This window comes from Eschrichtius robustus, chromosome 11 (assembly GCF_028021215.1).
Source record: "Eschrichtius robustus isolate mEscRob2 chromosome 11, mEscRob2.pri, whole genome shotgun sequence".
Classification (NCBI taxonomy): domain Eukaryota; kingdom Metazoa; phylum Chordata; class Mammalia; order Artiodactyla; family Eschrichtiidae; genus Eschrichtius; species Eschrichtius robustus.
Window position 1 is genome coordinate 14,183,285 of NC_090834.1, and position 23,752 is coordinate 14,207,036.

A 23,752-nucleotide genomic window follows, 5' to 3' on the forward strand; every position below is an offset into this window, starting at 1 on the left:
CCGGTCTGCTGGTCCCCACATGCTGGCCTCTGGCATCCCAGCAAGAGCACGACGGTGTGCAGGAGCCTGGACCGCTCAGCCCAGTGCCTAGCTGGGGGGGACCATTTCCTCTGGCTCCCAGTGCCCCCCGAATCTCGGCTGCCACTGTGAAGCCAGGCCCAGAGGATCAGGGCCCCCCAATTCTGGCCCAGGTGTGGATGAAACCCCAGCACCTTTCCCCAGTGAGGCGGATGTGGACGGACATGGCCAAGGGAGAGCACAGTAGGACCAGAGTGGGGCTTGCTGTGTCCACATCAGGTGTTTTCTCTGTTCATCCCCTCCCAGTTCTACACACGTGAGGTGGTTTTAGTGGGAGAGAGGTCAGCCTGTCAGGGATTCGGAGGGGAGGAGTGGAAGGGGCTCGGCTTTGCTCCCACTGGGTGAGGGGCTGGTGAGGAAGTGGCCCAAGCTGGCACGCGACCCTGGAGCACTGCCCTGTGCCAGTGGGTGCCAGGGCCCTGGGGCCAGGCTGGAGGACAGGTGCTGTGCAGCTGGGGGCAAACTGCTGCCCTCTCTGAGCCTCAGACAAAGGAGAGAAAGTGCGTGATAGAGTGTGCTGAGCACAGGGCTGGGCCACGATCAGCAGTAGCAATTATCATTCCTGAGCAGAGGCCTCACCGCAGGAACGCAGGGATGAGGGATCCCACAGGGGAGTGAACAGTCACCACGTGGTGTAAAGGGCAAGGACGGGGCAGCCTGGGGGTGGAGGACAGGCTCGGTTTGCCTGGGGGAGGCTGGGGAGGGCTCCAGGGAGAAGGTGGGGAGTTAGAAGTAGATGTTCCCGTCCTCCCCCTCAGAAGTTCTTTCTAGAGAGTCCTGTAGGGCCCGAGTAGGGGCTCTGGTTACTCCTTCTAAACCCAGTGCCACCCGGGAGAATGACTCCCAAGCTGTGATGTACTAAAATTTGCAGAAACCAAGCTAGGCCGCGCTGAAGGCTGGCCTGTGAGACAAGGAGAAAGGTGGCTGGTTCAAGTATGGCCTTCAGCGTAAAAGATCTGGAAGTTTACCCCACTTACCACACTCCTCTCTGGGCTGGCGGCTTCTCTGACCCGGGCAACGTGGACAAGGCTCTGAAATACCTGGAGGCGAGGGGGCAGCAGGGCGGGCTGCTACACTGGGGGCAGGGTCACCTGCTCACTCCCTGACTCTGACCTGTGACCTCTGGCAAGCGGCAGCCACACCCCGCTCCGCCCGGGGCCTTAGCCTGCGGGTCCCACTTCTGCCACCAGGGGGCAGCTGTGAGCCAAGAAGAGAAGGCCCCTCAGGGGACACCTGGCTTCAGGAGGGCCCAGCCTCTTGGCTGCCTGTCCAGCCCCCACGTACACTCATGGTAACGTCTGGAACCTTCTAGGACAGCTGGATCCTCACCTACCAGAAGACAGGCCAGCAGTGGGACTTCCCCAACGCCTGGGCCCCCTGCAGGACCTGCTCATCAGAGGTGAGGAGGCGGGGGTGGGGCCTCTCCCAGGGCCTCAGCCCACGGGGGTAGAGGGTCCGCCGGCCTGGCTCTGGGGAGGCATGAACAAATGAGGCAGAGGCCCCTCTCTGGCCCCTCTGCTCTCAGCCTCTCACTCAGCAAACACTTACACCTACCTCCACCTGTCAGGGGAATCGGCCCTCCTCTCTCCACACCCAGGCCTGGATGATCGGGAGCAGGTTGGCCCCTGGCTCCAGGAGGGAGGGCTAAGCGCCCGGGCCTCTTTCCCTCCTTGAGGAGAACAAGGCTCAGGCCTCTGCTCCCCCTGGGATGGGGGCTCTGGAGATTCAGGGTCCTGCCTGGGGTGGGGTCCAGGTCTGGCCAAGTCTCCTTCAGCCAGAGCCCAGGAAGTGGCTTTCCAGCTGGCCCAGAATTGGATCCGAACCAACTGTGACATCTACTCCAAAAAGTCAGCCAAGTATGAGAGGGTGAGCTGCCCCTGAGCCCAGTCCCTCGGGGTCCTCCTCCCCACGGGGAGATGGAGGAATCGTCAGGCTGTGCAAAGCCCAGGCCCACACAACCGGGGACAGTGGCGGCACCTGGTGGCCGTTCTTGGGCACTGCAGGGGTCAGAACTGCTGGCCAGAACAGCTTCTCCCTAAGGGGCTCCCATTTCTGGCTTCCCTAGAGGCCTGGCGTTGGGGGGCTGGGGTAGGGCCTGACCTTAGAGCCCGTCCTCTTGTCCCCAGTATGATGTCAGCAATGGTGGACACCCAGGTGGTGGAGGGGAGTATGAAGTTCAGGTGAGTGGGCCACATCCTCCAGGGAACTTCGGGGCTCTGCTGTCCCTGCAACTGACCATGACCTCCTCTCTCTGGGCCTCAGTTTCTTCCATGGAGGTGGGCCCCAGGGAGGAGGCTGACTGGTGCTCCCTGGTACCCCTGGGGCTATGCAGGGCCAGAGCCTCTAGGTGGGGATCCCATACCCCATAAAAGGACTTGGGGGCCTTCCCCAGAGATCTTGCCCCACTGACCTCACCTCTCTCCAGGAGGGGTTTGGCTGGACCAATGGTGTGGTCCTGATGCTCCTGGACCGCTATGGTGACCGGCTGAGCTCGGGGACCCACACAGCTTTCCTGGAGCCCCACTGCCTTGCAGCTGCCCTTCTCCTTACCCTCCTGCTCAGCCTCCTGCCTCAGTGACGGGCCTTCACTCCCTCATCTGGCTCCAGCTCCTGCCAATTAAACCTCCACATGAGTCCCTGCCTTCTCCTGCCTCTTGATCCTTTATCCCTGGAGAGCCCACCCCCCACCCCCAGGCCGGTCCTTGGTCATAGTGGAGTGGGGGCAGGGTAGGGACCTGGAAGTCACGGTTGGGCCCTGGGTCCCTCCCGGAACATCTAATAAGGTGGAAATGCTGCATTGTGGGGAGACCTAGCTCTCCTACCCCACGTATCCCAACCCCATGTCCCCCACCACCAGGCCTCCCAAAGACATAGTCCAAATGCTTTATTGTTCTGCTGAGATGCTTACAAATACTGAAAAACATCCAGCCTGGACCCAGCAACCATGGCCCAGGGCTGGGAAGGGGGACAGGGAGGTGGGCTTAGTGTTAAGGCGGAAAGGGCTGAGCACAGACAGCTGGAGGCCTGGTCTTCTGCTCTCCATTTCATCCCCCTTCTGAGGCTGCAGGGAGGGCAACCAGACCTCAGGGCCCCCCCCTCTGCTGCTTCCTCTCCTGCTCAGGACTTCCATCAGGGAGAATCTGAACAGCCCTCTGTCTGTCAGAAACTCAGCCCTATAACAGAACCCCAAGGACAGCCCGTCTAGCTTCTTCTCCCATCCAGTGGCTCCTCCTCTGGTCTCTAGTTCCCAGCTTCACCCCTTCTGGCTCTAGGCAAGGCACGAGTGGAAGGGGAAGGGCTGGACAGGGGAGCCAGCAGGCTGTGTATCAGGGCCTGGAGACGCAGGCAGGGGGCAGGGAGAAGGTGTTCAGTCCCTTCCCCCCCAGCAGGAGATGCCCAAGGGCCTGGGCTGGAGAGATGATGGCACATACCCTCAGATGGGTCCCCTGCTGAAGCAGTGGGCTGAGCCATGGAGCCATGGCAATTAGTATGTAACCATGGCGATGAAGCCGTCACTGTGGTGACCATGGTGATGGGTCTGCAAAAAGGTGATAGGGCTGGGACCTCAAGGATGACACTTTCCGTCTCTGGCCCTTCAGCAAAGTAATAAAAAATATAAACGCAGGACAACAATGGGGTAGAGCGGGGTTTGAGAAGTACACCGCCTGAGCTGTTACCCCGCTCTGAACGTGGCTCTGCTCAGCCCCCAAGGCCCCTGCAAAGGGAGCTGAGGCAAGAGGGGATCTTTGGCAGTTTCTGGTACCATGATTTGTCCTTTACAAAAGAGAACACAGGTTGGGGAGCGCAGGTGCCAGGTCAGAGCAGAGGGGCCCCTCTGTGACAGCTGCTCAGCCTGGCTGGGCCTGGGGCAGGACCCTGAAGGGTTATTGCAAGTTCTGGGTTCCCAGGAGGCAGCAAAGCCCCCTCCCCAACTTTTATCTCCTGGCCGGTTCTTTAGGGGGCCGGAGCTCAGAAACTCACAGGACGAGCTCCTTACAGAACATTACAAAGTCACTTCTTGTACAAAACCCCAGTCATGCTCCGCCCTCCAGGGCCTCTGGGAGCACTTGTGTGAGGCCTGAGGCCCAGGGCGTGACTGTCTCCGGGGCGAGTGGAGCAGCAGGCAGTTGGGCATGGGTCCTGGGCCGGCCTGAGGGTCCACGAGGCCCGTTCGGTCAGTTCATGAACTGGGTGTAGCCCTCCGCCCCGGTGACGATGACATCCATCCAGATGCGCATGGCCTCTGCGGACGGGGCCACCATGTAGTACAGCCGGTCGTGGGTCTTTACACAGAAGGTGAGGGCCGGGTTCGGGCTCTGCCGAGGGAGAGAGGAAGGTCTAAGCCAGGGCCCACCCACGAAGGCCAGGAGCATCTTGCATCTGCCTCGCCGTCCGCCCTTCCTCTCTCTGACTCCAGGACGCCCTGGAGCTCGAGGCTGAGCCCTAAATAGGCCCAGAGCCCAATCCCTACCACCAGGTGGGCCCCAAACTGAGACGGTCCCCTCCTCTCAGCTGGGCAGTCCTTGGACCCTGGCAGGGACAGACGCTGCCAGGCGGGGGCACTGCTCCTTGGTACCCGCAGGCACAAAAGGGAAAGACTCAGTCTCAAAGGTCTGTTCCAGTGAGGACCAGAGTCTCTTCTCAGCAAAAGAGGAACAGATGGAAAAAGCTACAAGTGGGATGCTGGTCCCCAGGACCCCAGAAGGGCAGAGATCAGGGATGGAGTGGGCATCTGAGGCTTGGCAGGAGGGAGGCTGACCTGCATGAAGGCAGATGGTCCCAGCCTCAAACGTCTCCTGTTTACCAATCCTCTTGACCAGATCTAGTCTCTGAGGGCCCCCTACTCCCCTTGTAGCCATCCCTTCTGCACTGCCCACCCCCACGGATGGAGACATCCTACCGTCATCTCAGGATTGGGAGGCAAGCAAGCGTACTCACGCCCACAGGGGCTTCCTGCTCTCTGCAACCCACCTGGCTCCCCCCATCAGGCCTGGGGGAAGGAGGGGGGTACTTAGGGGAGAGTCAAGGGTCAGGGGCGAGAAGGGTACAGGAGGCATTAATGTGCAGTAGTTCTGGTTACAGGTATATGGGGAGGGGTACCTCAGTCACCATAGTGAAGCTGAAAAACCTCTTCTGGGAAGGGGAGAGGGAGAGAGGAAGAGAAAGTTTACGAAGAGAACAAGAGATGGGTCCGAGCCTCTGAAGAGGGCAGGCTGGAGGCCTTTGCTCACAGAGCCCTGCTGGGCCCCCTCCTTCCCCAGGGCTGTCCCTCTGCCCCTCACCTTGGCTGCACTGCGCAGGTGGTCATAGTACACTTCCTCGATGGCCTGGAAATAGATGACCCCTTTCAGCTTCGTCTCATGCTTGTCTGCAAAGGAATAAGGGCCAGGCTCGTGGACGTGGCGCGCGTCCTCATGTGGGAAATGGAGTGATTCCCAGGACTCCAAAACACAGCCCAGCAGGGAGCCCGGAAGACATGGTCAGTGTTCAGCCTCACTCAGAATGATAGAGAATGCAAATTAGAACTCCACCGAGATACCACTTCTAACCTATCAGAACGGCAAAAATACACCCAAAATACACAGCACACTTTTGGTAAGTCTGTGGAGAAACAGGCGGTGTAATAAATCTGACAGGTGGGAGTATAAATTGGTAAACCCTTAGGAGTGGTTTGGCTGCATCGACCAAAGTTAGAAAGGTGTTTGCCCCTCGAGCCAATTTTTACACTTAACGAAAATTTATCTTACACATGTACACAACAACAAATTTACAAGCTTCACCACAGCAGTACCTATAGTCATGAAAGATTAGAAACAAGCCAAGTATCCATCAAGTGGAGGTGGCTAAGTAAATTAGAGTGTGCCACATGAGAATACATTCAGCTGTTTAATAGAATGACAGAGAAATATCTGATATAGATACAGATTCAGAAATAAATCTGAGGACTTCCCTGGTGGCTCAGTGGTCCGGGAAGATCCCACATGCCACGAAGCAACTAAGCCCGTGCGCCACAACTACTGAGCCTGCACTCTGGGGCCCATGTGCCGCAACTACTGAGCCCACGTGCCGCAACTACTGAGCCCACGTGCTGCAACTACTGAAACCCACGCAGCTGGAGCCCGTGCTTTGCAACGAGAGAAGCCACCACAATGAGAAGCCCGCGCACCACAACGAAGAGTAGTCCCCGCTCACCACAAGAGAAAGCCCACTCACAGCAACAAATACCCAACACAGCCAAAAAATAAATAAAAGTAAAAAAAAAAAAAGAATCCGCCTGCCAATGCAGGGGACACAGGTTCGAGCCCTGGTCTCTGGTCCAGGAAGATCCCACATGCCACAGAGCAACTAAGCCCGTGTGCCACAACTACTGAGCCTGAGCTCTAGAGCCTGCGAGCCACAACTACTGAAGCCCATGCGCCTAGAGCCCGTGCTCCACAACAAGAGAAGCCACCACAATGAGAAGCCCGTGCACTGCAACGAAGAGTAGCCCCCGCTCGATGCAACTAGAGAAAGCCCGTGCGCAGCAAAGAAGACCCAACGCAGCCAAAAATAAATTAATTAATTAAAAAAAAAGAAATCTATAAAATATGCCTAGATATAGATATATTTGAGATAGAAAGATCTCTAAGATACATTAGCAGGAAAACAAGGAATGTATTGGGTGCTACCTTTTGTGTAAGAAAAGGGGTAAGAATACATGTTTGCATTTGTTTATATTCCCCTAAAGATACTCTAGAAGGATACACAAGAGATTTAAAGGTGGTTACCTGTAGTGAGAGGGGGCGTAATGCTCAATTTAAACCTTTTTATGTGTTTTGAGTTTTGAACTATATGAATGCATTTATCTATTTAACTCCAACAGTAAAAAACAGAAGGAAGCATATAGCATCTGGAGGCAGGGGTGGCAGGAAGGAGGTGGGCAAACTCGCAGAGCAGATGACCGCTCGGGTGGCAGGGACAGGGCGCTGGCAGGGGAAAGCACAGGGCCCGGGCCATCCCGTCTCGGGGCAGACACCGAGCAGGCACCTCAACTGACGTCCTGGGCACTGAGCCCAAGTCACAAAGGAAAGGCCACAAGATCACTAAACTCAGACCGCGATGGCTGGCACCTTCCCCCACCCCCAGTGTCGTTTCAGGCCGAGGCACAGATCCCAGATCACTGCTACAGCCTCCTAATGTGCCCCTGCCCTGCCCCCTGCCCCTCAACTCGCTGGCCCTGATGCCGAGGGGGGAGCTTCCGGAAGCAAATCGAATCCTGCTGCCTCGGCTCACAAGCGTCTCTGCCGGTTCCTTCACTGGAAGCTGCTGCCTCCTTGGCCTGGCAAAGGTCCCTGACAGGCCGGTGCCAACGCGCCCCTCTGGCCTTGCCTCACATCCCTCCCCTGCACCAACCACAAGTTCTCTCTGGCCAGGCTGAGCTTCTCACAGTCCCCTAACAGTACGCTCTGCCGACACTGGAATGGTCTCCAGCCCATTCCCTTGGCAAACTCCTATGTCATCTTCAAGACCCATTGCCATTGTCACCACTGGCGTGCACGGTTGTGCTCTCCTGTGCCCCTACAGCACGGATGTTCCTCTGTACAGCTCTCACGGTGTTGAATCTGAACCCTCCTTTATCTGTTCGTAGGTCTAGCTCTCCAACACTGACTGCTATGTCCTAGCACACGGCAGGTGCTCAATCAATGTTGAATAAATGAGTCCGAGGCACTGGGATCCAAAGAAGTCAGAGACCCTTCTCTTAGGAGCCCACAATTCGGGGGAAAGGAAAGCAGACACACAGCTGCTTATCAGCTGTGTGACTTGGGCATGGTTAGGACTCCAAGAGAACGCCTACGGGTCACTGGCAGTCACGAGTGTTAAGTGAGAGAACACACTCCGACTGTTCAGCACAGTGTCTGGCACAATACACGTGGCATCTGTCATGACATCATTATGCCCCAGGGCTGACACCACATGGCAGAGGGACCCTGTATAACACAGGAGTTAACAACGGAGGGCAGGAACCGCTCCCAGTGAGGTGGGACCAGGAAAGGCTTCACAGAGGTGGTTTCTGATCTGGACCCTGTAGAATGGAGGGGTTTCATGGAGTAGGTGGGAGGAGGGTCCAGACAAGGGCAGGGAGAATGTCAGGTTCAAGGAACAGGCAAGGCACACCCAGGGCCCTGATCCAGCCACAGGCCCACCTCCATCCGGCACTTCCTCCTCGGAACATGGACCCAGCCCCATCCTGGCCCCTGGGCCTGGCCTTCCCTCCAGCCTCTGTTCTCTCCCATCTCTTCCTTTACTGGAAATAGTGACACATTCCTGCCTCTGCTTCCTTACCTCCCACCTACCCTTGACGGATCGCATGCAATCTGGCTCCCACCCCGGTACGTGGTGGAAACCATTCTCTCGTCAAGATCCAGTCCCTGAATCAAATGGCCTTTGGGTCCACATTACTCTTGGCCGTTCTGCAGCATCCATCATCGCTGGTGACACCCCCTGCTTGCACATGTCTGCTCCCTTGGCTGGCCTCCTTCTCCATTTCCGCCCTGCCCTCCCCCTCCCCCGTCTGATTGGGTCTCCTTTTGCTTCATAGACATTAAGGAAGGTCACACGCGCCAAGCACCAGCCCAGCACCTGGCATGTGGCTTCCTGCCTCCTAGCCCCTTTCGCTTTGCTGGTGCCTCCTTCTCCTCCTTCCTCACAAGGGTGGACCTGCCCCAGAGTGCAGCTCTGTTTCTCCCTCTTCTCTGCTCTAAAGTCTAATTGCCCAAGATCGGTCTTAGCTCTGCCTCTTAGCAGCTGAGAGACCTTGGGCAAGTTACTTAACCTCTCTGTGCCTGATTTTCCTCATCTGTAAAATGAGTGTAAAAACAGTGCTTCCCTCACAAGATCACTGTGAAGATTAAATGAGATGAGGCACGTAGAGTGCTTAGCACGGCATCTGGCTCATACAAGTGTTCGGTAAGTATGATCTGCTATCATTAGTATTATCGTTATTATTATTATTCCAACAGCTTCAACTTTCACTCCGCCTCTAACCCTGACCTTTCTCGTAACCCTAGATGCCCCAGGGGCACTTCAACCTCAACCTGCCTAAGATGGAGTTGTCCTCCTGGGTCTGTTCCTCTCAATCCTGACAAAGTCCCTCCCCAGCCTAGGTGGAAACATGGGGACGCACGTGTCTCTCCCTCCCTGTACCCAGGGCCCAGGTGGTCAGGGAGGGCTTCTTGGAAGGGATGGCACTTGGTTGGGGACCAGGTCAGGGGGGAAGCAGGGTGCTCCAGGCCTGCGCGACTCCAGCACCAAACCCTCCGGCCCTCTCCTTCCAGGCTCCCAGCAGGGCCGCTCCTCCCGGCTTTGTGGTTGGGTGGGGCCGGGTGACTGGCAGAACAGACCCACTAGTGACTTGGGGACAGACCCCAGCTGGGGCATTGAACGCCAGTGCCAACCCAATCAGGCTTTTCTTTACCCTCTGCCACCGCAGCCAGCAACGTTCTAGAAAGGCATGCTCTGAAGCCAAGAGAACACTGACACAGAGCAGAGCCCCCGCCAACCCACGACGTACATGGACACGTACCAGGAGTAAGAAGGAAAACGCGGGTTCTGAGCCACTGGGATCTTAGGACAGGTTGCTTCCGCAGCACAGCCTAGCCTGTCCTGACTAGGATATGATACAGCACCCCACGCTCCACGTGGGAACTGTCCAGAGGGAATTCCAGGGATGGGAAACTAAGCTGGAGGCTGGGTGCAGAGGGCTGAGGGAGCAGGATGGGCCAGGGGGCTGTCCTCAGGGCTGCCCTGAGCGCCCCGGGCACTGCTTAGCTGCTTGTGCTGGTGCCTTTGCAGGAACTTGCCCGGAGGGGAATCCACAGGACTCCATGCGCCCCCAGCATCTGGGGTCCCCCACAGCACTCCCATCATTCTTTGTTCACTATCTGCCTCCCTGACAAAAGGCTCCAAGGGAGAGAGAGCTGTGGCCACGTTGCTTATCACCAGAGCCTAGAATAGTGCCCGGAACTTATTAGATGCTCAGTTAATACTGCTGAAAAAATGAATGAGTGAACAAATCAATGGAGGTGAACCAGGTATACTCTGTACATTTTCAGGGACGGGAGGACAAGACCCAGCCCAAGCCCCTGGGCCCCACTTGGAAGTTTCCAGAAGACCCGCTGTCCTGGGTGACAGAGCCCAGGGGTCCTGGTTCTGGGGCAGTCTTGGGGGAACTCACCCACATAATAGGAAAGGGTGCGCTTGAGTCGATCGAAGACAAACCAGCGCTTCTTCCATGATTTAATCTTGCCACCCATCTTGACCAAGTAGCCACGGCAGACCTGGTGGGGATGCAAGGGTGAAGAAAGACCCAAATGTGCGGCCCCTAAACCTTTATTCCCTGAGCAGCAATGTCAGTGCCATCGCCTGTGCCTGTATTCATGGGGGGGGGGGCCTGTCCCCAACATCTCTTCAGGACAGCACACCTGGTCCTGGGACAGAGACCTCTGGTGTTAGGGCAGGAACTGAGGCCACTATTCCGAGGACCCAGGAGGTGCCTCTGAACATGGGGTCCCCACCACGACACCCACCCCGTGCCCCGGGGCCCTGCGTGCCTGTACCTTGCTGCTGAGCACCACATGCAGGCAGGTATCCACTCCGTGGCCCGAGGACTCAATGTGGGTCTTCAGGTCAAAGTCCTCCTTCCGGATCGGCAGGTAGCGGGTCAGGGGTCGTGCCTGGGAGCAGAGGGTAGGATCGGTAGGGGCCCCTCTCTTCCCCTGTCATTCCCTTGCCCGGGCCCCTTGGCTTCAGTCCTGAACCCCCCGAAAGCCTGCTATCACTCCCTCCCCAGCCTCCTGGCTGTCACTCTGGTTTCATGGGGCTTTGGCCAAAGCAGGGACCTGGCACGCCTGTGCTGACTCCACCCAGGCCTGGGCAAACTGCTGAACGGCTCTACGCCTCAGTTTCCCAGACACGGCTGTCCTTGTCCTGTCCCTGCCCCTCCTCCCCCTCCTGGGCTGAACGGAACAAAGCAAAGGACCAGATGTGAACATGCTCTTGGAAGAAAAGCCCAGTAAGAAGCCTGGTCTCTGACTTCCTGTGGGGCCTTGTTTGGGACACAGTCCCTCTCTGGGCCTCCATCTCCTTGTATGTAAACAAGGGCTTTGAACTAGAGAATCTCTAAGGTCTGTTCCACCTCAAAATTTCTGATACTTAACTAGAATTCTCAGTCAACTGGAATTTTTTTCTCCTCTTTATTTCGAGGAAGAACGTAAGAATGACATGAAAAGGAAACATCACAAGTTATTTAAAGAAGAAACAGGGACTTCCCCGGTGGCGCAGTGGTTAGGAATCTGCCTGCCAACGCGGGGGACACGGGTTCGAGCCCTGGCCCGGGAGGATCCCACGTGCCGCGGAGCAGCTAAGCCCCTGCGCCACAACTGCTGAGCAACCCCCGCTCGCCACAACTAGAGAAAGCCCGCACACAGCAATGAAGACCCAATGCAGCCAAACATCAATAAATAAAAATAAATTTATTAAAAAAAAAAAAAAAAAAAAAAGAAGAAGAAGAAGAGACAAAACGCTCAACTTCCCGGAGGTGCCCCCAAGATGAGCTGACTCCATCCACCTCCCCAAAGCTGGTGGCCCCTGCAGCCATTCCTGAGCCCCAGCGCAGGGGGCTAGAGAAGAGAGTCCCAAAGAGACCACTGACAGAGACAGGAGAGGGGAACCAGGCATTTAGCAAAAGATTCCAAACACAGAGGTAAAACCCACAGAGTTTCTAATTATTTCTAAATTCCCAAAAGCCAATCCACCCCTTAGAATTCATGTTGCAGCGTCATTAGGAACCCATGGAGCTATGCTCGCCAGTCACTGCTGGGTAGGACCCCCATGCTGGGGAGGCCTATGGAAACCCCCAGAGGAAGGGACAACCTGTCTGACTCTCACAGGTTCTCCCAGGGGCCCAGGGTCTGGGACCAGACACACGAGTCGATTTCCCTGCCCAACCTAATTCCTCCCTCTCCCTTCAACCGCTCTGCTCAAGTCTCCTGTGTAAGGAAAAAGCCCCAGGGTTGGCTGTTATGTAAGGCTGGATTCTTGTCCCAAGGAGAAACTAGTACATTCTCTTTTGGAGATGTAAACCGCAAGTCAGAGTGAGGCCAGCTGCTGGTGGTGGGGCCTGGAGCCCAAGGGTCTGGTGGAGTGAGGCTCGGACAGCCACAAAGCCAGGAGCAGGAGGGCATCAGGGACCAGGAAGGAGGTGCAGTGCAGACTCACGAGGCAGAGGTGAGGCCCCTGCGAGAGGCCAAGGGTAGCCACCCTGATTCTGACTCAGCTCCCATCACTGGAAGGCCCGTACAGACCCTCTTCTCTAAAAGGTGGCCTGCCGCATCCCCACAACCCAATCAACACAGGCGCGCGCGCGCGCGCGCGCACACGGGCTTGAACAAGCCCCAGTGAGTGGGTCCCTATTCCTTGGGGCCAAACAAGTCCCAGGTAGAATTCTGCTTGTGCAATCCTTTCTGGAGAGAACAGGCTCTACAGCCCAGCAGGGGTAGTACCCTGGGATATCCCGACCCCTCCTCAGCCCTACCCTTAAGCCCACCACCCACTCACCTGCGAGAACTGCTTCTCCCGCATCTTGACCTCCTTCTCCACGAGCTGATGCCTCCGGGCGCTCTCGCCCTGCAGCCTCCGTTCCACCTGCTCCCGCCGCCTCCGCTCCTCCTCCAAGGCCTGCCGCCTCAGCTCCATCTCCCGCTCCTGCCCCCAAAGCCCGGGCTCAGTGCCCACCAGTGCCCTCTTCCCCCCCAAGTCCCCGCCACCTCTCCTCAGGCCGGGGCAGAGCCACAGGAGGCACCCACCTCAGAGGGCAGCCTGGCATGAGGGGCCGTCATCCTCCAAGCCCACCCTCTCTAAGGACCTGGCTGACAAGGGTAAATGCCTTAAAGTGAGACCAACCTGGCTTCAAATCCTGGCTCTACCACCACTATGAGCTCTGGACTCTGACAAACTCCCTAAGCCTCAGTTGCCTCATCTGTAAAATGGGGCCAAGAGTGCCTACTCCTGGGATTGTAGCGAAAATTAAATGAGATCATGTGAGTAAATGCCCATCACTAACCCTGGCAGGAAGGAAGCACTCAATAAAAAAATGGGGCTTTTATAATTTTATCTGAATTCCTAGGACATGGATTGTCTAAACAACCTAATCACTAAGTGAAGGCCCTCTGAAACTCCAAATGAGAAACATTTATAGTTGAACTTCAGATTTTATGGGGAGAAAATGAAGTTACGAAAGCCATTATCAAAACATTTTAAGTCATTAAAACAAATCATTAAATACAGAGCATGTGGGTGATGTTTTATATGTCTTCATCAATGATAACAACCTCCATATTATTAACTCCCATCTGTCATTTCTTCCCAGCTCGAAACTTAGCAGAATCTCCTTTTTCTCCATTTGTCAAGAGATGTTTATAAATCTGCCCTCCTCTGAAGTAAAGAAGACTAAGAGGCCTTCTTTTCTGGTTGATCTCCTGCTCTCCGGGTCCCACTCTTAACTCCAGACATGCAGAGTGCCCGGATGATAGAGACAGACGAGCTTCTGCAGATTCTCTATTTCACCTCCTCCCCAGGCACAGTTTCCTCAGCCTGGCTGTGCCTAAGATGAACCCCTGGCCCCTCTGCTGTGTTCCAGGCCCATCGGTAGGCAACGTGAGGCCCCCGCAGCCAACACCTCTGCTCTGGCTTGGACATCTGCCTTCTCTCTGTCCCCATCCTTCAACCCCAGTTCCTAGCCATCCCCAAGAGGAGTGACCTGGCACTCAGGTAGACAGGAATCAAAATTTCTGTGGTGGCCAAACGTCCACAGAGGTGAACACGCAAAGACTGGAAGCTCCCATATGGGAAATTCACCGTTAGACACTGGGTCCTGCCTCCCCTTTTCCTAAGAGCTGTGAAAGTGGTCATCTCGCCAAGCCTCCGCATCCCCCACTTGAGGAACATAGGCTTTGAAAACACTCTTCCTCAAGGGACTGCTGCGAGGACAACGTGGGTAAAGGGGCCTGGGGAGGAGCGGAGGCCCTTGGCGGGCGGAGGGCAGCCCCGGGGCCCCGCGCCTTCCCCAGCCCCCACCCCCACCCCCCGGCTCCGCTGTGGCCCAGATCTGCCTCACCCTCGACTCCATGAGCCGGCTCTTCTCCGCATGAGCTTCTTTCAGCATCTTCTCCATTTCTTCCGTCTTCCCCACATCCAGGCCGCTGGCACTGGGGAGGCAAGGGGAGGAGGCACGCGGTGGAGGCGGCGGCCCTGGTGTGGGCAGGACAGCGGCGGGCCGTCGGGTGGCGGCCGGGGCGCGGGTACCTGGACATGGTGTCGGGGGAGCAGGCCGAGTTGCCCCCCGTGGAGATGCTGGTCTCCATGCTGTCTGAGCTCTCCAGGCTCAGCGTGTCGTAGGCGTGCTCGCCCTCCTCCCCTTGCTCCCTGGCCACCGGCAGGTGGTGCAGGATGGAGTGATGCAGGAGCGGCGGGAAGCACGAGGGCCCGGCCGGGAAGGGGGCGGCCCCGTGCAGGGCGTCCCACTGGCACTGCGCCTCAGCCGCCGCCTTCTGCTTCAGCTCAGCCAACCGCCGCCGCTGCTCCTCGATCACCTGCTGCCCTGCAGGAGCGACAGGTGGAGTCACGGTGGGCACCCCACCTCCCCAGGGAGGACGCCGGCAGCATCACAGACGGAGGGAGGAGGCGAGCGGGGAGAAGGTAACACGGGCAGCCCCCTTTCCCCCCACCAGCTTCCCTGAAGCCCCCGCAGCTCCAGGTCCGGCTGCCCTGGCAACGCTCCGTCGCCTGCACAACTGGCCACAGCCATGCAGCCTGACTTCAGCGCTCCCACTGTGTCCTGAGCCCACACGCGGCACCGGACCTGCCCAGATGGGGCCCCGGCAGCACGATGGCCAGGTGGCTCCAGCTCACAACCATGGCCTGAACAGGTGGGCAGGGCACATGCACCCACCCTGCTGCTGGGGAAGGGTGAAGGAAGAGGTGCTGGGAGCCCCATGAGCACCCACATCAATGCAGACCCCACGGCGATGCAGAAGCGGGAGTGCCAGTGGCAGGAAAGGAGGGAGGGGAGACGAGGCGGAGCACAGCTGAGGCAGGAGAGAGCTCAGCTGGAGGGGTGAGGCCAGCCCAACACCCCAACCCAACTCAGCCTGGGAGTCTGCCTGCGGCCAGTGGGGGCCTGGGCAGAATACATCATGCGGATGCCCGGGCAGGGGCTGCCTGGCCAAAGCAATGCCCTCAATGACCAACGCTCTACCTGCTGGGTCGTCAGTTGGGAGGGGCTCGGCAGGAAGCGACTCGACTGGTAGGGGGGCCCCCAGGTAGAGACACAGAGGGGACGAGAGGGGAGAAAGGCACAGACTTGGACTTTCAAAACAAACAAAATGCACACGAGCAACCAGGACTCCTGGGTCCCTAGAGCCAGTATCTTAGGGAAGCATTTGTGGAGGTCATCAAGTCCAACCCCCTGCCTCCAGACAGGATAACGTCTATCCCTACTCAGGTCAACAAGCATTTCCCTTATTTGCTGCCGTCTCTAGGAAAGATCTCACATCCACCCCCCACCCCCCCCCCCCCCCCCCCCCGCCGACCCTTAGTCCCCTGCCCTTAGTCTTCTGATAGCCAGGAATCTCTTCTTTAGGTATCTAATCCAAATCCTTTTTGCTCTTGCCTGGATCCCAATTAAAGGAAAAACATCCTGGGAAAGGCGTGGGCATGGATGAGGTAGGGTGGAGAGTGCGTGGCAGATGTCCAGGGCCCCCAGGAGAGCAGGTGGGCTGGCGTTGCAGCCACTCACCCTTCTGCTGGAGGGCCAGCTGGCGCTTGGTCTCAATGTCCTGCAGCGTGGCTGCCAGGTTGCGAGGAAGGCTGCTTGTGCCATTCTGGGCGAGTAGAGTGCTCTGCGGAGGGAAACGGAGCATTGGGACCCGAGGCTCAGAAGGCACCTCCCCCCACCCTCAAGGCTCTCATGGGTGGCTGTGACCTCTCTCCAGTGTGGCTGTGTCCATCCCCCACCATCACCACCCTGCCACGCACACAGCCCTCCCACTGTCCTCAGACCTTTGGGGAGGGGCTACGGCCCAAGGTAGCCACGCTGAGCTGGGAGGAGGAGGAGGAAGAGCCAGAGGAAGAGGGGAGGGGGCCACTGCGGGTCCGGGGCAAGGGGCTAGTGGCCTCACCATCCATCTTGGAGCGGTAAACCTGGAGGGAAGAGACACTGTGTGGTATCCCCGGCTCCCCCACTGGCCACCATCCCCATGGCATCTAGGCTGGCTGTGATCCAAGGTGCTGCCCCAGCACCCGAGGCCTCTGTCTCTAGCTGACAACAGCACTGAGCCTCCTGGGCCAGCCCAATGGACAGATGTTATTGGCAGCTGCCAAGCCTCCTTTCCAGGCTGCTCCTCCTTGGGCCAATCCCTGGTCCAACCCTGCATCTTAGAAAGGACCGTGTAAATCAACCCATGTGAGGAGTTAACACCAATGGGCAGAGCTGTACAGGTGACTGACTGGAGGCCGGGGCTCCCTCTGGTCCCAGCTCTGCTGCTAAGGGGCTGTGACCTTGGGCCACGCACCTCCCCACTCTGGGCCTTGGCTTCCTTATCTGCAAAAGGAGAGGGTAGGGCTAGACTAAATAATCGCCAAGCTCCCTCACAGCGCTAATGTTTGGTGAATACGGTCTTTGGAGTCAAGCACCCTGGCCCTCGGTGTAGCCTCTGCTACTTCCTAGTTGTGTGACCTCGGAGAGATTACTTATCTTCTCTGGGCCCCAGTGTTTGATCTGTAAAACGAGAGTTATCGTTATCTACCTCAAAGGCCTGTGGTAATGATTAAATGAATCAAAACATGTAAAAATCTCAAACCAGCTGGGCACAAAACAGAAATGTCACACAAACTACTCCCAAAGGAAACATGGAATTTTAGCTGAGATCACAGTCTTAGAGGTGCAATGTCTTCACTCAAAGAATGAATCTTGAATGGGGCATTGGGGGGTAAGGGGGTTCAGGCCCTACAGCCGGTCAGTGGAGTGACACTTGGGGCAGAAGACTGCCCGAATACTCTCTCCCCACCCCGTGGTCAGCAGCTTGCTGCAGGCTCGAGCAGGGCCATGCCCCCAATGGCAACTCTGAGGAGTCTTGGGCATGTCCTCAGGGACTTCAGAGCCTTTGTCCCATTCTGTCCTGCCTCCAAGTGTCACCCCTGGGGAGACCAGGAGAACAAAATACTGGCAACTCTCCTAGGACACACAAGTTCCAGAGACAACAGGCTCAAGAGTGCGTCAGGCCAAGACCGAGTGAGAAGCTCTGGGGTTGAGGGCTACCGAGGACAGCATGAGGCACCGCTGCTCCCGAACCTCCTTCCACTGGACAGCCAAGCACGTCGCCCTCGGACTCAGGAGGCTGGCCCTCCACACCCGGAGTGCCAGGATGGCTGCCCAAGAGGAGACCCTCACTCCCCTCTCAGGGTCCAGAGGCCCCTGTTGCCCCGGCTGCATTAACCCCCCACCACCTAAGGCAGCACTGCGGGGCTGACGCATCGGCAGGAGGTCCCCGGAGCAGAGAGGAGCGGGGCCTGGGGAGGGAGGGGTGGGCAGGGGAGGAGGGGTTACCTGCAGCTGACGGGAAGCTTTGGCGGGCAGAGGCGGGGGGGAGGAACGAGGGGAGGCCGCAGCGGGGCCGGTCCCCAGCCCGGCCATCAGCTCCTGGTACCACTGCTCTAAGTCTACAGCGGGGAGCAGCAGCTTCTCCATCTGGAGGGGGCGCGGGGAGGAGGACAGGGGACGGGAGGGGAAGGACAGAGAGGAAAGGTCAAGGAGTGAGGGGAGAGGAAAGGGGAGGAAAAAGGAAGAAAAGGGCAAAGAAACGGGAAGCTTGGAGGAAGGGTAGAGGAAGGCCATTACCAGGGAAACAGACAGGAAGGGAAGGGAAAACAGGAACGAAGGAAGGGAGAAAGGAGAGCATAAGGAGAAGAAAACACAGTGAGAAAACAGTTGCCGTGAACGTGCTAAGGGCAAAGAGAAACAGGGCACAACTCCCAGACCACAGACACGTGCTACGCCAACCACGGTGCCAGCCAGCCGGAGCCACCCCCCCGGCAGGCAGCGCTCCCCCCCGGGGGCCGGCTGAGGGCTGAGACGCCACTGCGCACGGGCAAAGCACACACAGACAGAGCCACGCCACTAGTGGGCTGCGGGTGGCAGGAACACACAGACCACCAACCTGGGCTGAAGGCGGGATAGAAGCGAAGGAGGAGGAAGAGGGCAGCGCAGGAAGAAGGCAGGTGGTAGGAACCAGGTCCTGGGAGGCAGGGGCCCAGGGAGGCAGGCCTGGCGCGGGCGCTGCGGGCACAGGCGAGGTGCCCCACATGGCCTTTAGCTGCTCAAGCGTCACGTACTTGGGGGAAGGCCAGACACAGGAGGGAATACAAGAGGTTAATGGGACCGGAACCCAAGAGATGGCCCTGCCCACGGGCAAGGGAAGGGTAAGAGTAGGACACACAGAGCAGAGTAGGCTTGTAGAGCCCGGGAAAGCCAGGGTCCTCTCAGCAGGATGCCCTCACGCTAGAGCAGAAGGCCTTCCCTCCTTGAGCCATCAGGAGCTGAAGAAAGATCCCGAAGCCCCAGGCAAGAGAACGAACCACTCCCAAGCCCCCTGACGCCAGCTGCCCTTCTCCCTCACTGCTGAAGACAGACCCTGCTGCCCCCCAACCCAGGCCTGAGGGGCAATTGAGGGCATCCATGAGGAGGCCCTTGGGCATAGGTGTGCTCACTCGGTGGCTGGTACCTCACTGTCAGGCAGGGGCTGGGCGAGCGCGCTGGGGGAGGTGGCAGAAGCATAGGGGTCCAAGCAGGAGCACAGCTGGAGAACCTCTGCCAGGCTCACATACTCCTAGGGTGCCCGGTGGGAGGGGGAAGGGTGGGCAGAGAACAGGTTAACAGGATTCAACCAGGTACCTGACATCCACACTCCATGCCAAAGGGCCATCACTCCATTCAATACAAAATCCAGAGCAGGGGTGCGTGGGGAGCTCAGCTGCCCACTGTGGCCTCAGCTGGCTGCCGGGTAGTGGGGTGGGGGGCAGAAAAGGGCAGGCAGAACTGACTGTCTGTAGGCTCTTCTTAACCTTCACTCTTGAGGCTGCCTTGGCATCCGGGCCCTGCCGCGGGCAGACCCTGAAAGCCCATTCCTGGGTTTGCCCTGGGCTAGGGGCAGGTGAAGGAGCCCGAGGAAGGTCTTCCAGGAGTCCACCAGGGACCAGGACCCACCTCCCAGAGAACCTTTCTGTCTCCAACACCTTGGGCATCCCCAATGAGGCACACACATGCATCACTGGGCACCAGTCACAGCATTCCCATGGGTCCCCTCACACCCCATCTGCTGGAGCAGGAGCTGGAAGGAACAGGAACTGCAGGCACCACTAGGGCCTGAGCAAGATGGGCCCTGAGAAAGAGACCTTAGCAGGGAGTAGCTAAAAGCCCAGAGAGAAAAACCAGCCCACTGCCCAAAGGTTAGGACTTGGAAAGATGCTAACACACCAGATCGTGGGTTGGGAAGACAGGGACTGTGGTATTCTCTGAGCACATCCTTAGGATTCTGAGCTTATCTAGGTGTTGGGGACATGGTAGGCATACAAAATGCACGCAGAATCAAAGTACAGGATCCTAAGCCTGCCCTATCCAGGGGAGCCCATCCTGACCTAGCTCCAGAGGGGGACTGTCCTCCAGGGGTCACACAAAAGGAAAATGAGCTAGCAGGTCCAGTGTGTTGTGAGAACTGATGGACGGCATGCAGAATATATGCAAATTTATATGCAAATTGATGCTCTGATTTTGCATGGGATGCCCAGGCACCTAAGGAACAACAAACTCTGGCCAGACAGAGGATTACTGCCATGCGCCCTTCAGCTGGGCCATTGGGAGGAGCTGAGCGCAGAAGCTCAGCAAGCAGGCAGACAGGCAGTGAGTACAGCAGAGCAGGCAGTTAGCTGTGATTACCTCTTGCGCTTTGGGGCAGAGCTGAGTGGAAGCAGGTGGGGTTAAGGGACCAGAGGAGGCCCCAGCCTGAGAAGACCCTGGGAAGGGACCCAGAGCCGCCATCCCCAGCCCCACCTCTGAGGACTCGGAGATGAGCAGTTCAGCCTACAGAGAGGGTACGTGTGAGGGGCCTCACCCCTCACACTCAGCCCAGCCACCCCACCCCAGGCCCAAATTGTTTGCGCAATGAGGCAGGAAACTCGGCACGTCCTGGTTGAGCCTCACACACCAGGCATGCAAAGACTCAGGAAAGAACGAGCCCCAATGCCCACTTCTGAGCCTGTAGCCTAGTTCCAGACAGAAGCCCAGGGAGCTCCAAGATCAGGACCCCTAGATCCCTATGCTGCCCCTTGAGCTGAGTCCACCCAGCCCTGGCCCTCACCAAACCTCTGAGCTGCCATCCTCCCCACCCGTGCCTCCTGAATCCCCCAGATGTGTTCAGTCTCCCGAAATGGTAAGATCAGTGGGCTCCTGGGGGCCAGAAAGGCAGCTGAAAAGCAGCAGCCGGTAGCCATAGAGGATCCAATCCCAGACCTCAGAGCCATTCCTACTCAAATTTCTCCAGTTCAGGAAAATGCCCCCATATTCAACCTCAGCTGTTGGGGTGAAGGCACCATGTGTTCCTCCAGAGCCTCCCAGGAGACCCCTTGGGCCTGAGGCTGGGGCCCAAACCAACCACGTTACCTCTTTGAGAGTCGACGTGGTCTTCGGGAAAGCCCTGCCCCCTGTGAGCGAGTGGTATCTTCTTTCCAACATAGCCAGTTTCTCCTTCTCCTGCAAGCCCAAAGCGGCAGAATCAGAAAGGAGTGGGAGTGGGGCAAGGGGCCCCAAGTAAAGGGGGATCCCACCTGGCTGGCCAGTCTCCACCCCAGCCCTTCTGCACTCACCTCCCACTCCCCCAGCCCCTCGCCAGCCCTCATCCCCCGCCCAACCGGACTGGGGCTACCTTCTGCAGCAGCTGCAGGGAGGCATTCTTATCCCGGGCTAGGCGTTCTGACTCTTGCACAGCCTGGGACCGGATCTGCCCAGCCTGACTGTCCAGGACCACCAGGTGCTCCTGGAGGAGATGGGGGTAGTGGGTCAGACCCTGGGGAGACAGGGCTGAGCCCGAGGTGAGGCTTGGCCGTCTCTGCTGCCCAGAGATCCTGGGCTTGGGTGAAGGGAATCAACTAGTCCTTCTGTTCGGCCTTGTCTCACCCAAGGAAAACGCAGGCTGCTGTGGTCGGCTCCCTCACCCCTCCCTCGACCAGTGACCCCATGCCACCAGGCACACCAGCCAGAACTCAAGTTCCCAAATCTCTCTCCCTGCCCGCCCCAGTCAACGTGTCCGGAATCCCAGAGATGCTGACACGTTCTCCACCTGCCCCCGTGCTTCCACCCCACTGTCACCACCCCAACCCAGGCCCCCTGTTTCCTGGTCTGGACTTCTTCACCAGCCTCCTGCTTCCACTCTCTCAACTTTCTGATCCACTCCTACACTGCCACAGATAGCTTCCTAAAATGGCCTTTGAGGTTTGTTTTTGTTTGCTTGCTTGTCTGAATTTTCTAATCTTTTTAGAATGTATATTACTTGAATAATTTTTTTAAAATCCACGAGTAAGGGTAATCACTCCTCTTCTCAAAATCTTTCAGCAACTCCTCATTACTCACAGGATAAAGCACAAACCCCTCAGCCAGCACTCAAGGGCTCCTGGAACTGGGCCTCCACTTTCCACACTCCCTCCTACCCTGAGCCCTCGGCGGCGTGCGCTCAGCTCTGCCCTATTGTAACGTCAGCGGTGCAGGTGTACACTCCCAGGGCTTTCTTATACGGCTCTCTTTGCCAGGAATGCTGTCCTGTCTTCTCCACCCATCAAGAGTTTATTTATCCTCCAAGACCAGACCCAATGCTATCTTCTCTCCAACATCTTCCTTGATCACCACTCAATTCCTTTGCTCCTTGCTCTGTGCTCAAATTATTCCATATCACCATTTGCCTTGTATTGCTGTTACTTGTGAATATATGTCTCCATCACCACCACCCCGCCCAAGCTGTCCGATCCAAGGGCCGGGCCAGTGTCTTTTTTGTCTCCGTATCCCCAGTAGGGCTTAGCGCAATGCCTGGCTCAACAATCATGTGCTAAAAGGAAATGAAAAGATAATAAGTGAGAGAGAAGGAGAGGGGCTCGGGAAAATGGGCTGGGTTTAGCCAAGGAGGGCTTCCTGAAAGAGGAGGCCTTAAACTATCACCAATAAGAGCAAGACATAGGAGAGAAGGGAAGAAGGGAGCTGTACTAAATCTGGGGTCAGCCCAAGCAGCCTGAAGCAGACCAGGTGGTAATCCTCACAACAAGATCTGCAATTTACTGAGAACCTGTCAGGACCCAAGAACTCTACTAAATGCTTTGCATGTGTTACCTCATTTAACTCTCTTACGAGGCAGATGCCTTTACGCCCATTTCACTGATAGGTAGATGCATTTGTAAGGCAGAGCAGCTCAGGGAGAGAAGCAAGGGATCTGGACTCAGGGGGAAGTCCAGTGGCTCCCCACTTACCACCAAACTCAGGCTAGCCATCAAGCCCCACTTTTTGACGCCTCTCCCCAATCTCACTGCCCTCACCTCCCACCCACTCACTCCAGCCTGGCAAAGTGCACATGCATGCATATGTGTGCACAAACACACAAGTCTCAGCCACAGGTGTGTGGGCCGCCTGGCTCCTCCCCCTTCTCCTCACCCACATCTTCCTAACTCTTGCTTAACACAAGCCTCCTCCCAACTTTACATGCCCGCCCCAATACCCTGTCCTGGTCTGGCTGAGATCAGGAGGAGACATCACAGCATCTGGAGCTCCAGAACCAGCCAGGGTGCGATACCAAATCCCCTTGTTTTACGGCTCAGCTGAGCCAGGGCTGAGCCAAGGCTGGAACCCAGGTGATGCCTTTCTAGTACCCCTGGCAGGCTCTAATATCCAGATCTCAGGTCTTTGTATGTGTCCCAGCACTTCCATCAGAGAGCTCTACAAGGGCAGGAGCAAGTCTCCCCTTCAGCCCCCTCCTCCATCTCCATTTCCCCCTTCCCTGCCCAGCCAGGGCCCAGCTCTGAATGTGAGCCCAATCCACTTTCCACTGGAGGACTGGGGGGAGTCAGAGCTTAATAACAATAGCTATTGTTCGCTGAGTGCTTTCTATGATCATGTCCTATGCTGTCTTCACATACAGCATCTCCTTTAACGCTCACAACAGCCTGTTATTGTTCTTGTTTTACAGATGAGGAAACCGAGGCTCAGCAAGGTGAAGTCTAGCCGGCACTGCGGGCCTCGCGGCAGGGATGGGGGCCGGGTGGGGGGGGGGGGCGCACCTTCCTCTTGGCGATGCTACGCAGCAGCTCGGCCTTGCTCCGGAGCAGCCCTTGGCCAGCCAGCTCGCGCTCCTCCTCCACGCGGCTCTCCCGCTCCAGCTGCTGGAACTCCAAGTCTTCAAAGAGCTTTGTCTCAGTCTCCAGGGCTTCTGCCTCCTTGAACGACAGTGACAAAGGGGATCGGGTGGTGCTCACGATACCGCTCTGCGCCTGGAAGGCCAGGTCACAGAGGTGAGAGTTCTGGGGGCTGGACCCGGGGAAACGGAGGAAG

General features: G+C 57.4%; 2 protein-coding genes across 16 annotated transcripts in view; one reads left to right on the forward strand and one right to left on the reverse strand.

The window, feature by feature from the left end:
• The first annotated feature begins 242 nt into the window (after nt 1-242).
• Nucleotides 243-2,700, forward strand: TREH (trehalase). Its single transcript, XM_068556039.1, is given in 8 exon segments — nt 243-272; nt 992-1,035; nt 1,037-1,124; nt 1,391-1,448; nt 1,451-1,477; nt 1,832-1,944; nt 2,205-2,258; nt 2,504-2,700. Coding segments are annotated over 8 exon segments (567 nt in total). The 3' UTR covers nt 2,657-2,700.
• A 247-nt stretch (nt 2,701-2,947) lies between these two features.
• Nucleotides 2,948-23,752, reverse strand: part of PHLDB1 (pleckstrin homology like domain family B member 1) — a 45,445-nt gene continuing 24,640 nt past the window's right edge. For 6 of the 15 annotated variants that reach the window (XM_068554971.1, XM_068554970.1, XM_068554968.1 and 3 more), the window contains 14 exons: nt 23,482-23,637; nt 21,090-21,200; nt 20,828-20,917; nt 17,720-17,860; nt 16,174-16,314; nt 15,911-16,013; nt 15,371-15,415; nt 14,419-14,713; nt 14,231-14,321; nt 12,673-12,819; nt 10,674-10,790; nt 10,292-10,394; nt 5,361-5,446; nt 2,948-4,394 (listed from right to left, as the gene is read on the reverse strand). In XM_068554971.1, the coding sequence (XP_068411072.1) occupies nt 4,254-4,394; nt 5,361-5,446; nt 10,292-10,394; nt 10,674-10,790; nt 12,673-12,819; nt 14,231-14,321; nt 14,419-14,713; nt 15,371-15,415; nt 15,911-16,013; nt 16,174-16,314; nt 17,720-17,860; nt 20,828-20,917; nt 21,090-21,200; nt 23,482-23,637 (1,767 nt within the window). In that variant the 3' untranslated portion in view covers nt 2,948-4,253. The other 9 variants (XM_068554969.1, XM_068554975.1, XM_068554974.1 and 6 more) reach the window with 5 other exon arrangements.